At 42.0% G+C, this 16474-nt stretch overlaps 1 protein-coding gene across 1 annotated transcript in view; it reads left to right on the forward strand.

Annotated features, from left to right (window-relative positions):
* Positions 1 to 1354: 1354 nt before the first annotated feature.
* shtn3 (shootin 3) overlaps positions 1355 to 16474 on the forward strand; it is a 34956-nt gene continuing 19836 nt past the window's right edge. The window contains exons 1-2 of the mRNA XM_013912032.1: positions 1355 to 1613; positions 6594 to 6657. Coding sequence (XP_013767486.1) covers positions 1536 to 1613; positions 6594 to 6657 — 142 coding nt within the window. The 5' untranslated portion in view covers positions 1355 to 1535. The remainder of the gene's footprint in view (positions 1614 to 6593; positions 6658 to 16474) is intronic.

Consider the following 16474-nt stretch of genomic DNA (forward strand, 5'->3'; position numbering starts at 1 on the left):
AGGTGCACGAAGAGGAAACCACCGTCATCCGGCCCGAGCAACGATAGCATGTTCTCCATGAGCTCAAGCACGGTACCGCCACCCAAGCCTGACAGGTTGAGGAGCTTTTCGGCTCGTTCGGCGTCTGAGAGGGCATTGCGCCGAAGAAGCAGCTCTTTGAGGGTGGCGTATTTCCCTTGGGCGGGTGGGTCCCGGAGGAGCGCCATCGCGTGACGGATGGCCAGCGGGTCGAGCCACCACATGGTGATACTTCGTGTCGTCAGCCGAGATGCCGCGAAGGGCGAACTGAGCCTCCACATGTACAAACCATGACGGGGGGTCATGGAGCCAAAAGTCCAGCAGTTTCAGCGCCACAGCGAACGTAGCTGCAACAGGAGGCGGAGGTCCGGCGGCCGCTGATGCATCCATAGCAGAGTCTGCGTTATCTACGGCCCTACGGCCCGTTGCATGCTCGAGTCAGGGGTCACCAATGTGGAGGTAAGCATCAACGACACAGAGCTCTCAGTTCTCACTCCTTCTTTATTCGTCTCCAACATCAACTGCGCATATCGCGCCACAAAACACAGGAACACACTTCCTATACACTGGGTGTGAGTGGAGCCCTCTAGTGGTCCACCACAGTAATACCATTTTTTTTTAAAAAGCAAAAAAAAAAGCTTGTACTTCAGTAACTCCTCATTAATAATTAACTATGGATTAAACTCTTGAACTGAAAAAATGTAAGAGAAGAACTTCAGATTCTGGGTGTGTGAGGACAGAGAAGGATCAGCTCTATTTCAGATTTGAGAAATAAACTTTATATTTCAGTTTGTGATGGTTCTGTTCTCTTTGTGATTACAGGAGCTGTGCTCACATACCCAGGATCTGAAGCAGACAGATCATCCAACATGTTAACTGCAAAATTAACTGATGAAAACAGTACAAAGGTTAAAGTACCACATGTGCTGTCAGTGACTGTTTAAAATGAAGAGTGGAATCCCTATTTTAAATTGTGTTTTAAAAAACGTTTTGAAAATCAGGTTAATTTGGAATTTGAAAATGGTTTTTGAAACAAGGTTTTTATTGACATTTAGGTCTTTTCTTTGTGAAATTCATTATCAAATTGAAGTGTTTATTGATCGATTAATAATTCATTTTGAAAAATGTATTTAAAAATAGTGTTTAGATTAAGTGATTTAAAAATCAATTCGAAAATGAATTTACAAGTGCAGAAATCATTTTATAAATTATTATTTAAGCACAGAATTCTTTATTTCGATGTGTGGCTATTGTGGTCCTCCATAGAAGGAGGCGATCAGGGGAGCAGGATGACGCTGTCAGTGAAGGGAGGAGGAAGAGGAGGAGGGTCCTGCCCGCCGGCAGCAGCATCGTACTGAGCCTCTCTCCATCCCATGTGCTGCAAAGGGAAGAAAATGAGCTCACGTTCAGACATGTGCTCCTAGAATTTCAGCTCTGTTCGGCTTTCCTGTTTTTAAAAAAAATATAGCTGGTGATAAGAATACATCAGCAGCCTGGAAGATAATTTGTCAATCAAAATGCTTCCCTGCTCACCATCCGCGCAGATGGAGGGATGCGAGGAGGAGGAGGAGAAGGACGCACACATGCAAACAGAGGTAAAATGACACAAACGTTTCCTGTGCTGACTTCCGACACTCCAAATCAGCGTGTGAGAGGCGAGCATGCATGCGGGAGCCCGAGCGGCTCTGTTGCCCTTGTGGGACATTTCGCTGCCCGGCTTATGCTAGTGGAGCTCAGACATCAAAGAGCCGGACCCCTCCCTAAATCGTGCTCTTCACGCCATTTAAGCGAACTGAACCAGTCAGTGAGGAGAAATGATACGAGTAGCACAGCTACATCTTCCTTCATGGGGAAGTTTCTGAGTTTAAAACACGCTGTGTGTCTTTTTGTGTAAAAATGTGCGGAGTGAATGAGGCTGCCGGTTTATTCTGGACCGTGTGTCTTACTGCGTGCTCCCTTACAATAGACAGAATGAAAAACGCCTTAAATCATGTTCTCACACCACCAGGGCTTGGCTATGACCCCAAACACCTGCATGGTAGGGGTGGGCACAGGGGAAGTGAACCCCAGACCCCATTTCAGTGGTAATGCCTTGCTCTTGGAATTTAGTTGCCCCACCCTTTGACCTCCAAGAGCGAAAAATATGCTTAAAGTTGAGGTGGGAACAAAACCATCAACCTTTAGTGCTTATTCACCTGCTTCTTGCCCCCTTTTGATGGCTTTATGCCCACTTACTTACTGGGAATTGGACCCTCAAACCAAAGTGTATCAGTGCCTTGCTCTAATGTTCAAAGGCAGTAATGGATCACTAAGCTTTATGCTCGATCAGAGTCAGGGTTTCATCAGAAAATTCTGTTTTAGCACCATCTTCTGCAGAAAAATGTATTTGTAGCTGTTTTGTGGGTGAAGAAGAATAGAAAAGAGTCAGAGTCTTACTCACATTCTAATTTAACCTGCTAATATTAAACTAGTTTGCTTTAGTTTCTTCTTGAACTTTGTAAAGAATTAAGTTATAATCCAAGAACAAGAGCAGAGTCTTAGGGTCGTATTGCAGTTTTTATAGGTTTCAGCTAAATTTCCTGGTCTTCATTTGGCTCAGGCACTCTCCCAGACACCCACCTCAACCATGATCATACAGTTAAAGATCCACACTTTAGCCGTACTCTGGTAATTACTGTATTGGCTTATCAAGGCCCAGCTGTGAAGCCTCAAGCTGGATTTTTAAATGCATGAGCGAGGTGTGGATCCAAGAAACACAGCATGATCACTGCAAAGAAAGAAAAGCATCTACATTTTAGCTAAATCTACCTACCGTTTACAAGGATTCAGCCAAAAGAAAAAAGCTTAACCTTCCAGGTATTATCATATGTGGACCATGTTTTAATACTGTAATTGTCTCGGTGCAAAGAAAATGAAAAAATATTCATAATAACAGTTTGTTTCCATTAAAATTAAAAGGAAATGAGAATCAAATAGCTTGGGACTGCTACTCTGATAGGTGGGGAATAGGTTTTTTGTCGTGGTCGGTGGGAAGTGCAGGAGATCGAACCGCTCAACCAGGCAACCTCAGTGCCTTCCTGTGTGCCGATGAACCAGCTGCCCTCACTGTGCTCCTGAGGGAAATCTAAGCTGACAGTGTGTGAGGCTGCAGGTAGAGCCGGGCAAAAGTGGGACAAGTGCTTCCTGCTGCTGGAGGAAAGAGAGAGAGAGCACGAGCGAGCGAGTGAGCTGGATGCTGAATGTCCTTTTCGTGCTTTTTTATCTGAGGAATGTCCGTTTTGTCGCAATTCCGCCCTTTAGTGGCCTCGAACTTTGACCACTGATATGAGATCAAGCACCGTTTTCCTGTTAGCATCAGAACACCATGAACACATCTGTGTCACTGACACAAAATAGATCCAATCAGACTGTGTTCATCTGTTTGTAGAACTTTTTAGGTCACATCTGTGAAATCTAATGTAAGGGGAGCTGAGGATGGTGAAGCATCAGTTTAGGGCTACACCCCAAGAACAGTTTAGGTTCTTAGAGCTCAAACCAGGAAGTGCTGGTGTCTGTCGGTCCTAGATTTTAATGGAATAACATTTAACGGGTTTAAGAATTCCAGAAATTAGCCCAGTTCTCCAAGTAGCTGAAGTTACACCTCTGACATCAGTGTGTGCAGGTGAAATGTGTGCAAATAGGTCTTACATTACAAATCACAAGACAAGCGAGCACCAATTGTAAGGAAAAAAAAGATCCCATCCATCCCAGAATTTATATCCATATGTGGGATTTTGTAGTGTTGTTACTTCTCTGTTTTGTCAAGTGTTGGTACGTCATCCACAAAATGTCCTCCATCATTGTCAGAAACACCAAGTAGCTTTAGGATCTTCAGTGGAAAATGTGGTCAAATGTGTCCCTGACCGCCTTGTTTAGTGATCTAAATGACCAAAGAGCTATCTGTCTTGGTGGTCATTCATGATCTAGTCTGCCTGCGACTATAATACTAGGTCATTATGGCCACACAGAGTGAGACTAATGGTGCTCTGTGAAACTCATCAAAGTCAAAAGTTGGTTCATCAGCTGCAAGTTGCTCTGTAATGGCAGATTAAGTCAAATAACTAACATTTGTTGGAACAATCACAGAGTAAATAAAGAGTAAGGGGGGAAGCCACCAACATTAAGTCACCCAGCGGTTTGTAGAGTGTTACGAAGCTTCAGGTTTGGCCTTTCATCCGTCACCATCTTTGTTTCATTTAACCTGCATCATGAGGTGGAGGTGACTGAAAAAGTCTAATCCACCTTTCCAATCCCAAAGCAGCCACACCCTGATGCAAGCACAGCTTCATCTCCTGTGGATCAGAAGTAGAAAGAATAGAGGCTTAAGATGCCTTTGAGCCCTGTGCACACTCTGTGGAAACAGCCAGTCTGTGTTTGCATCACACCCAGCTGCTGCATCAGTCAGATGCTTCTCCTGTATTTACCAGTGACTGATGACCACCTGAACACAAACCCCTGATGAGTACAGTATGGTCACCTTGGGATTTGTCCAGGCTTTACAAGCAGACAGTAACTGCCTGAATGCATCTTTAAATTGCTGATGGGCAAGCGAGGATGGACACTAAAAGCCACAAAGGAGACATCATCTTCTATTTCTGAGAACTATAAAAATCGAACGTCTGTAAGTCCAAATGTTTGAATCATCAGTCCTTGAAGGAGCCTGTATTTGGGCCACCAGGAAAATTCACTTCACCTTGACTGACTATAAAACTCGTCCCCAGCCTTTTGGCTCATCTTATGTCAGTCCATCTGAAGTAGTTACCTCCAATGACTGTGCTAATGACATGCTGCATGTGGACATACCATTTGGCCTAAAAGTTCATCATTTTAACCTTGTATTTGGCATTTCCTTATGATGCGCCTTGTCACGTGTGACATCACTGCAGCGGTCCGATGGAGCGTGTAAAAGGTAAATCTTTTTAACGATGCACTCCCTGCAGAGGGTCTGATTCTGATGAATCTTCAAGGTTTGGCTGTTGCCAGTTTGCATCAGTCATATGTTAACCATTATGTTTGTTTCACTACATTGCTCCAGAAAATGAGCTTGAAGCTAATCAGTGTTCTCCAGTATGCAGAGAGTGATGTTTCATGCAGTGCGTTTGTACTCTGGAGGTTGTTTAAACCCACAGGGAGACGTTTCTTTGCCTGTGTACTTTTGTTTTTTGCTTTGCAGGAGATCACTGAAAGCTTTACGAGTTTCAATTACCATTTTAAATTAATTGTGTGCAGAGCACAGCAGCACAGCAGATACTCTGTTGGTCACTCAGGAGGGCACTTTACTTCTGTCCTGTAAGGGAGGAGATATGAATGATGGGATGATAATCCAACAGTTACTTTTCTGCTCAGTGAGCAAGCACAGACACATATCTGAGAGACGGCTGACTAGAAAGAAACCGTCATCATCCCAAAGCTTCTTGGGGCTGCTCTTTTATTCACACGATGCCACCACACACCTGGCTTCACCTGTTTGATTTAGCAACCTGAATCCTTTCATATGTCAGGCAACTCTGTCAATGTTAGTAATACGGGGAGATTCTAACCAGCTGTGCTTGTTTTTCTCAGTCAGACTAGAAATACATGTTTGGGTGTGGTGGAAAAGTTGATTTGTCTTTGAGTGTGCATGTTGAGTTTCTGTTAATCTGTGACGTTTGCAGCTGCTTTCATTTTTCCAACATTCAAACGCGGCGTCTCCTCAGCTACTTGTCCGAAACACAGCACAAGAAGAGACAGTGGATGCGAAAATAAGCAGTTATGGCCTTTCTGGCTTTTTCTATGGCAGAAGTCAAGTCAGCAGGAGCAGAGTGAGTCAGTCTGTTATCAGAGGTGATGGGCTGTCAGTGTTATTACAGAAAGCCAGGCAGCATTTTAAGACGATGGAAGAGGGCAGCGCAGCCTTCAGCACAGAGGGGCATCGGGCAAAATGAACGTTTATCTGGAGGACGTGGTAGGAAGGAAGTGCTTGTGATGCTTGTGTTAGCTGCTAACACTGTCGCTGCAGTGTTCTAAGCATTACTTCATATTAGCCACATTCAGAAAGGATTAATATTATTGTTGGATTTTAAACGTTGGTGTCACCAAGTAAAGTAATGCCAGTGAATCTTAGCAATCACAGCTTGAGAATCAGCAGATGCATGCAGCTAATCCTGCAGAAATATTCTACAGTGGCAGCAAGGTCATGGTTCGTACCCGCCTAACGTGTGAGTGTTTCTGTCAGGGGTCTTTGTGTTCTCCCTGTGCCTGTGTTGGTTCTCTCCAGTTTCTCCAGCTTCCCCAAAGGTGTGCGTGTTAGGTTAACTGGTGACTCTCGATTTGATGTAGGTTCTGAATGATTGTTTGTCTGATGCACCAGCTTCCAGGTACTGCTCGTTGTTGGCCTGCTGAAAGTGTTTCAGGATAAAATCGCTGCTTTGTCACAGCTGAGTGTGTAAATTGTTGTGTGTGTGTGGGTGTAACTTCACTCTGCTGATATCAGTGACCTGTACGTTCAGCCTGTTGTGGAACATGATCTGATCGGTTGACCCTGCTGTCTGCTCCAGCAGTGCAACAGACTGACGGAGGAGAGAGACGAGGCAGAGAGACAACTCAAACACATCAAGAGAGGTGAGTCCAGCTTGTTTACACCTTCTCAAACTCTCAAACACACAAAAAAATGTGTTTTGAAGCAGGAAATGAAATTAAAGAATCTTTGCTAAACAATAACCTTCAGCAGCTATAACAACCAATAATGGAGTGACAGACATTTATTCTGCAGACATTAGTGTTCTATAGAGGATGAATAATACCAAGTCATCTTCTTACTTTTAAAAGCAGTCAACTCTGAAAAACCTTTACACATATCCCATCAGAATCAGTTGATTGTTTTTTTTGTGCAAGAACTTGTATATCCAATTTTTTTACCTTGACTTTACTATGAATATTTTCCCAGTTACAGGTCCTAAAAGTACATGGGTGTGGCTTCGAACTTTTATCAATGGTTTTCAAGCCTTATAACTTTATAAAACAGAAGATATCTATACCAAATTTCCTGGTCCTAAAACAAGCTTTGTACCATGGATGTTTGATCTGTACCCTGAAGATCCAGCTACTCCTGGCATTTCCTGTCTGCTCACTTTGACCTTGGGATAAACTGGTTTAGAGTTTCTGGATCAGCCCATATTCATTAATAGTTTCTAACTTACTACTCATTTTTCTTCACCTGTCAGATTTCCATTTAGTAAAGTCCTCGTCCTCCTAGAGGTTGCAGAAAACTATAATTATCATTTAAAAGTAAAAAAAATAAAATAAATGGTGCCATTAATGCTTCAGTGCACACAGACAAATACTTATGTCCAGATATCAAATACCACAGAGCAGCCTGACACCTCATTCCAGCGAGCCTTCACTTCCTCCGTCCCTCTTCGCGTTATTCATCTGTGCCTCTGCTGGTATGACATCACCAACACCTTGTCCTCTGAACAGGTGTGTTTAAGAGGGTGTCACCCATTTCCATGGTGACTCTCAGTTTAGTCAGCCAGTTGTAGGGGAGCACTTTTGTTCTGAGGAGTTTAACTCCTGATTCTAAAACTGAGGAAACTGCAGCACTTACCTACGGCTCCCATGCCTTCCATGATTATTCACAGAGGTAAGAGAAGGTTTACTGATCTTTATCTATTATAGAAGCATATAGGAGTCAAGTGTTTGCATAGCTACCTGATTATGTGTGGGATGGATAAATTAGTGGTGCTAAATGTCTGTTTAGGATGCTAAAATTCAGACTACCAACTTTTTCATATTCAAAAGGCTTATATTCGATATTCTTGTAGATTTAGCCATATTAACGAACACACAAGCCAACATTTGTCTTCCAAAAAGATTATATTTTAATTATCCTTTTGTGTCTTAGAGAAGCGGGTCAGTGATGTCAGTCGGTTCAGTCAGCTATGTGTATGTGGGCGAGCTGTTATTGTCCAAAGGTAACAGGAGAACCAGGCGTTCTCCATCTGTGGCTTGTCCTCAGGTGACGTTTCAGTAAAACAGGCCGATTCAGAGTCATCGCCTACCTCCCCTAACTACAGCAGTTCTTCCTAAATCTAACGGTGTCGTGTCAATGTCTGATTTAAAGATATTTTTGTTTTACTGAGCTCCTTTGTTGATTTAATTTAAGTGGAGGCATTCAGATGATCTTACCAAAGTTAGTGTCCCCTGAGGATGAACTCTAATGATGCTGTCAGGGCTCATACTCTACATCTGGTGTCACCACAGGGCATGACACTGTATTTTTTAACCTTCTATGAACATAAGTTAACAGCTGTTGGATAGATTACTGAGAATTTTGATAAACTCCATCTTGGCCCCCAGAGGATAAATCCTAATTCAGCTGACATTTCCCTGCCTGCCATCAGGTCAAACATTTTATTTGACCTTTTAATTTGCACAACGTGGTCATCTACATTCGTGATCCTGCAGTGAGACTGACCTTTTGCATTTTTAAGCATTTAATGCATTGGCATTAAATTTGGCACACAAGCATGATCCCAGCAGCATTATGTTAATCATACTGGTGATTTTTACTGCCTGGCATCATAAAGTTATAATTAGCGTTACCAGTTATTGGGTTTATGACCAGTTAACAGCCTTTTCTTTCCTTAGTGTTCTGTGAGAATGATTAAACTGACACGCTACAAGCTAAACTAAGATTGCAATCATTGCAGAGATCATTATACTTAAGCATCAGCTTTAACCCTGATGCACCGTTTGTGTTATATAATTAAGAGCACAGAGCTGCCGTTGTGTCTGCAGACTTTCAGTCGGTTGTAATTTTGTCTAACTGAGCCAAGCACGAGCAGCTGTTGTTGGGGCGGGGCCTATGGCTAATGGGGATGAAATAAATGAATAAATTAACAAATATTTGTTGGTTTAACTGGCGTTTAAAGAAACATGAGCTGAGTTATCCAGCTGGTGTTTTGCTGAGGTCTTCAGTGACTGTCAGATATCGCAGTCCTCTCCTAGAACTCAATAATATTCATATTAAATGGTAATGATGTGGCAGTTTAAAGTGCACGGCATGCTCCTAATGGAAGGAAATGATTGTCTTTCATATTTTGCAGTTTAAAGTAGAGTCAGTATACAATACAACGATCGGCAAAAGCGTATCATTACACACACAACAAAGAGGCCTTCCTGTTTGCAGTCCTTATGTTTAACAGGTGCAAATTAAAATCTGGGTGTTTAAAATTTTTATCAGAAAGGCTTCTGTTCATTTGGCGATTTTTCTCAGAACATTTCATGGGAACCTGTGAGAAAAACATATTCTAGTCTTTTAATCCGACTCAAACCTCAAACTGCCAGGAAAGTGTCACAAACTTGTCGTCAGCAGCAAAACTGGACCTAAGATCCTCAGCAGTGTCAGCAGATTGCTGATCCTCCTTTTCACCATGGGTCTCATCACTTCACACACCCAGTCTATCGTTCATTCACTCATTTATTCATTCACCGCCTTCCCCCAGAGAAGACAGCAGTCGCTCTTGTCATGTTATTCTCATGAATTATTAAAACCTCCTGACATGAATAATTCAGCAGTAGAAAACTGGGGACGGACGAGGGCGTGTGTGGGAGGGGGGTGGGCTCATCTTGCCTGACTCTTTATCCACTGTGGTCCTTGAAAGGCCCTTTCTACCTGTTCCTCAATAATTGATGACCGTGCTGTAATGGCTTTAATGAGGGAGACTTGGCTGCCTGGCAGGTACTTGATTTTGAGCTCTTTTGGAACTCAAAGGCCAGTCTGAGATTAAGTGAGCATAAAACAGTGAAAACATGACCCGAACCGGAGTCTCTGTGAGATAATAAACTGGCCTCAGTGACGGAGGATCCTATTCACACTGAGAGCAAACATAACTAACTGACTTTATTACAATCCTGTGAGTAAAGTAACAGAATACGTACATGATTATGATACTCACTCAACATTTCACATTTTTGTATTTTGGTTCATATAAGTTTAATTTAAGCATATTTCTGTTATTTCTGTTATAGTTTGAGACCAACTATATATTATAGTTGGTCTCAAAAATGATTGTGGTTAAAAAGTCCACCTCGGCATCACTCTGTTTGCTTCTACTGCTGTTACATTACTTCTGTGAGTGCAGTTTTTATAAGGTATTTTTAAGGTTTTAATTTTATCTCCATTTATTGATTCCCATTGTCATTGTTTAGCATAAAAATTTATCAGTTAAATATTTGTTCCTTTTCACAAAATCAGTCTCTGAGTATTTAATGTTTGTTGCTTATAAAAGTTGCAAAAAGCACAGAGAAGAACAACAGCGTGGAAGATCATGGGTTTGATGAGAATGCTACTAATACACATAAATGTGTGTGCAGGTGATTATAACGAGGCTTACTTTGTGTAGAACTGTCCCTCTAGTTGGTCTGTGAGATATCCACATTCTAATTTGGAGTGGATTTTAATGTGTTGAGAATTAATTGTTCCAAAAGTCTAAATATAATTCTGTTGTTTTCCCGTGACTGGACCAAAGATAGTCCAGGCATAGCTGCCCTGTCTCGTCTGGTGCAGCGTTGTGTCATATTCCATGGCAGAAATTGTGAGTTTAGTCCAAGATTACTTCTATAAATATGTTTGCAATCTGACAAACCCTAAAGTAGGAATAACTAAACAGATTGCAAAGGTCCTAACATGTGAGCACTGAGGAGATCATTTAGGAGGAGGTGATCTGTCAGAAGGTTTCTTTCCCTTTATTTTGCTTTTCTTGAACCTTATATTTTCTCTGTTAAAATGGAAGCTGCCCGGCGCCCTCAGCTCTTTTCCTGAACCTTTCAGCCAGTAGGAAGCAGGCGGAACTGATGTCTCACAGTCTGCAATTTATTCTCTATTAAACCAGTGCAGCAGAGCAAGTAAAAGAGCACAGGAGCAGAGTGACAAACCTGCCTTCCTGGGAGGGATTTTGGCAGCAGCCAAAATTTGTTTGAGCTCAGTTAAAACCAAAGAACAATGAAAAACTCCACAGAACAGAAGACAAAAGAATATGTGAAATGCAATGAACACATCAGCAAATAAACTTTAGAAAAGAGACAAAAATATATTTCTATGTTCTTCTTCCACCAGTGCTTTGCATCACCTACTGTAATGCTGCATGTAGCTGGAGGCCAACTGTGCAGCACTCAGCTTCACAGGCTGATTGCCTGCAGTGTTATTATCATGTGCAGCCTAGTTATCCAGTCTACTGTACTTAGATAAAAGCCTGTGGCTGCACTTTCCATGCATTCGAGTACTGCAGGAAGTACTGTAATTACAGAGGACCTGTGACCATGTGACTCTGGTAGAAACTTTCAAACTACATGAAATCAGGACCCGGGCATAAATACGATGAGCACAAAGGATCCGACACTCAAAAACAGTACAGAAAATAACAATGGCATCAGATTTAATCACAGATTGTGCCCTAAAGCATTGAAGCTGTTGATCATGTTCACAATGAACTTCTAAAGTTAAAACATAATTACACAATTAGACATTCAGTTATCTACAGCTTAGCTTAGTGTTGGAGCTTAAACGCCACAGCTCTCTGTCCTCTCCAGCATTTTAACCCTGTTTTAACACTGCGCTGGGATTTTGCTGTTACGCACAGATGTCCAAACCGTTGGCTAATCCTCCAAATCTTCTGCCGATAACACAGACCGCCACTAAAGCGGCTTTACCAGCTGCAGTTCGTCGATGAAAAACAAAAGCCTGCCTCTGTTTTAGCTTCAATTGTCACAGGTTTTAACAGCACGTCATTTATCTCATGAGGCCCTGAGCTTGGAGGAATTACTGACCCAGAACAGCTTCTGCAGGACAAAGTGTGTCTGTGAGAGGACAGCCACATGTTTTATTTCAAACTGTTCCTGTGATGCTTTCACAAGGACAGCCACATGTTTTATTTCAAACTGTTCCTGTGATGCTTTCAAAAAAGATGAATCGTCTGCTCTTCAATCCTTCAATCCTTATCTGACAAATGATGCATCATTTTTCATCATTTGTCATGATCTCAGTCAGCATGAGTACGCCATTTCAACTCTTTGGGGTTCCAATTTATATTTAGTTAATAAATAACATCTTTAAACTCCTAATAATTCATATTGGTAGCTTACAATTTGTCACCAAAAGGTTGATTCTGCTCATCTGGACGTAGCGTTTTCAGTGGGAGAAACGTTTCGTCACTCATCACTTATTTAAGCTACTATCGTCAGTGTACGCACACACGAGAAAAATAAAGGAGACACAACAAGCAGGGTCGGTGTGTCGCGTTCTGCTGGATAAAATGCTGAGCATGTGGCACAGCTATATTACATTAAATATGGATTATAAAACCTACACATATCCACATATGTAAAGACATCCTCGCAGACATGTGGAGATAGAAATAAATGAATTATGCATGGTTTAACTTTAAAACAACGTAAACAGCCACATTAATGGTTTTTCAATAGAGGAAAAAAATAAAAGAAAGAAGAGGAAGAAGCTTAACATTTCTCACTGCACATTATTAGGTGTGGGATTACCGGGAGATCCAGAGACTGCACCAGCTGAGGGTTTCTCCTGTAAAATAACATTTGAAAGCTATAAATAGCTGAGAATGAACTGTTTGCTGCGTCTGACCCGCAGAGCTGCAGCTGAGCTGCAGTGAAGTCAAGTGGAGGACGATCCGCGGTGGCATGTGGGCTGAAGCAGTGTTTAAAGGGACCAAAAGAATCCCTGAGAGATCTCTGAGGGTTTAAATGAGTCTCTGGATTGGAGGGAATCACACACCCAAAGCCCATCCACGAGCATTAAACATTGAATGAGGGATTAAAAAAAGATCCGGAAGCCTTCCCTGTCTCCCTTCTCTCTCACGTCATCCTCACTGCTGCTTCCTCACCCATACCCAGGCCCTTATGTAAGCATGGCCGACACTCTGGGTCAACATCTTCTGCAGCTGAAGCTTTTCTGTTTGCAGCTCTTGGCTGCTCAGAAATGTGTGGATGGATTTTATTTGGTCAGAGCTCTAATCAGCACTTTTCTTTATTCATTTATTACTTTCATCTTATGATCGGTTTAGAAACAGTTAAAAGATGATGTTAACCTAGCTTTATTCGTTTTTGAAAAATATGTACTTAATAGTTAAGTGGTTAACCAACAAATCCCATCCATCCATTTTCTGCTGCTTTCTTGGGGCGTGGGGATATAAGACACAGCGCTCACTGGTCCTCTCTCAGCTTCCCAGGACAACCAAGGATGCAATGTCTCCTTCCCATATGAAGGAGCTCCCCGCCCCCGACGGTGTCCCTAGGGAGTTGCTTTGGGACTCCAGGGTATATGATCTATTGTTACAGGCCTAGAATTTCAAGGCACGGCCAATTGGAGGATCAGACAAAGCGCCTCTTCTTTTTGCTGATGATGTGGTTCTGTTAGCTCCATCAAGCTGTGACCTGCAGCCTGCACCGGGGAAATTTTGTAGCCGAGGGTGAAGTAGCTTGAATGAAAATTGCACCTCGGGTCAGTTGGTGCCCATATCACAGGCCTGCTTCATTTTTAGAATAATTTATAATAATAAATCAAACTCAAAAAACCCAGACCTAAACATGATGAGGTACATGAGGAAACTATTTTGTTTGGGTCAGTTTATTTATTTACACCAACAATTTTGCTGTGATTTTGTGCCTTAAAAATAAAATTACTCTACTTTAGAGATCCTTCTCATGTTAGTGCAAAGCACAAGCCCTCCTGTCCATGTATATAGGACAGAGGCAGATGTGTTAGAGCTTTGTTTTGGGTCTCCTCAGGAAACGGTTCCTTCCCCTGCTCCTCAGCCTCCTCCTGATGATGTAGTTCAGCTTTATTTCCTGGTGAAGACGATCATTTAAAACAGAGCCCAACAGGATCGATGTCATCATTTATTTTAGCAAAAATATGTTTGATTCAGATCTACACAGATTAAAAAGCATGATTATTTGTGGTTTTGTAACATAGTTCTATAGTTGTTGTAGTATCTCCTCCAATGCTCTGTTACTATTCTGGATCAGTTTCCCTAACAAATGTGTTGCTTTGCTTTAAAGGAAGTCATTTTTCGGTGGTCTTTAGATCAGATCAGTGTCTAAGCCGAGTGACTGATCCACAGCTGGAGCGCGACGTCCCGCAGGCCATTTAAATCCAGCTGTTTTTGTTTACGCGGAGCTGTTGGTATGTGCCCAGAATGCATCATCAGGCAGAGAAGCATTAGTCATGTTTCCTGCAGGTCTCACCTGACTCTAAAATGTAATAAGCTCAGGTGACCTGAAGGCATCAGCGACACAGAGACGGGTTCAGCTTGTGGTCACTGTCATCATCGAGGGATTTCTATTTTCTTCTCTGTCTGATATTACTCTGACATTTTTTACACATGCAGATTTTTTTCATGCAGCAAAAACGTTAAACGTCACTTCTGTTTATGTATTTGTGAAAATGGGACACCAAGGAAAGGCTTTGAAGGACATGCATGGATTGGTGAAATTAGAAGTTAGACTTTACTTTTTGTTACAAATTAAGGAGAAAATATTGTGTATAAGTGTTATTAGGTGATATTTCTGATCACTGTCTGGTCTGGGCACGCCAGCTGAGCTAACATCTTTTAAAGATGACAATCAGGATAAGCTGACGATGTATGTTTCTGCATGCCAGCAGACGCGAAGGTTTCACTTACAGCAGCCTAACAACCGGTCTGGCAAATGATGGAGCAGCAGCCTGTCATTAACTGCTCCGCTCATGTGCTGTGTTATGAAGTCTGCATTCAGCTGGTGATGGAAAGTGTTACCCTGCACACGCTGAGTGCTCAAATACAGGTTATTGAGATTCCTGCTAGGAAACAGTGAACGGGATTCTTCTGTCATACTGCATGTGACAACCACAAAGCAGCTTCTATTGTGCAGCTAGCTTCTGTTAGGTTTCTGTCAAGTTTGTTTCCTGAGTTTTGTATTAATGAAACTTTATGGTGTTTGTTTGAGACGCTGCTGGTGTAAGCTGGTTCACAAAATATAATACAGATGCATCACAGATACGCTGTCTGTGCCTCTAAAGTGAGAGAGTTTGGTTGTAATTTGACAAAAATTAAATTCACAGAACAGTAAAAAAAAACATTTTCTATGACTTTACATACAAAAACATGTCAATTCAACTTTTAGTTGTTTTTTTTTTAGCACAAAGAGCAGGTCATTTTGTGTGATCCAGGCTGTGTAAATGATTCAGGGAGTAACTAAGACTCATTTAAACTTTAGATTCTTTAAACTGAGTACTCTGCAAACCCTAAACGCTGATCTAGTTGAATTGACCCTGCATGCTCCCTGTGCTGTTTACGTGCATTTAACTACACATTTCAGCTCTGCAGACCTCAACTGTGATTGGTCTGTGAGTGAGTGGCTGTAGCTTCAGAGACAGAGCAGGTCATCTATTAGTTAAAAGGTTGGTAGTTTGATCCTTGGCTGCTCCAGTCTGCATGCCAAATATTCTTGGGCAAGATAGTAACCCTGAGCTGCTCTGATGCAGTCGCCGGAGTGTGAATGTTACACAGAAAGCACAACCATAGGAAAAAGGCATGCTGTGTAAAGCACTTAAGTAGAGTAGAATTAGAAGAACCAGAATGTATTCAGCTTGCTCAGTATGCCAGTCTGTGTATACTTCTCTCCATCCTTTATTCCTGTAAAAGTAAGTTCTGTTCTTTCATATTTTAGCGCCAACATGAACTTTTGAGCTTCAGCAGAGGGATGCAGGCTCACCAGCAAGTACAAATACAAAAAATACTGAATGCTGCCCACTACAGCAGCTGTTCACTGCAAAGGTGTGGGTTACTCTGGAGTCTGACAGAAGTGTGCCGGTTTCATCTGTTTATGCCACTTCTCTGTTTCACACCACAGACAAATATGCCCATAAATATTTTGACCAATGCTAAATGCTACTGCAACAACAACAAAGAAAGAGGACAGTACATCAGAGTTATTACAGAGTCTCTGTGGCAAATGAGGAGGAGGAGGGCAGGAACACATTTCCTCCTGCCTTCAGCTGAAGGAGTGAAGAGTATAATTAGATTTGGAGCTTGTATATTGATCAGGAAGGACTGTGTTAATGGAGCCAGGATGTTAGCAGCAGCTTCCTGTTGGCTCTAATACAATCCAGCGCCAGCTGCTGAGAGAGCCCAGGACTGACTGTGTCGCAATACCAAAACTTGTCATGTATTTCAGCTGTATTTGAAATACAGACTTTAGATTTACAGTTTTTTACAGACGCTAGGACACATTTCTCAATACTTAGGTCACGTTTGCAAAACTCCTCACACAGTGAGCACAACAGAAGTCTATGTGGGCTAAACTGAGGACCAGTTATCATTGTTTTGGCACAAAATGCATTCAATGACTACATCTCTCAAATTTCATGAAT

Source organism: Pundamilia nyererei, unplaced genomic scaffold (assembly GCF_000239375.1).
Source record: "Pundamilia nyererei isolate P.nyererei 1_Seehausen unplaced genomic scaffold, PunNye1.0 scaffold00079, whole genome shotgun sequence".
NCBI classification, from domain to species: domain Eukaryota; kingdom Metazoa; phylum Chordata; class Actinopteri; order Cichliformes; family Cichlidae; genus Pundamilia; species Pundamilia nyererei.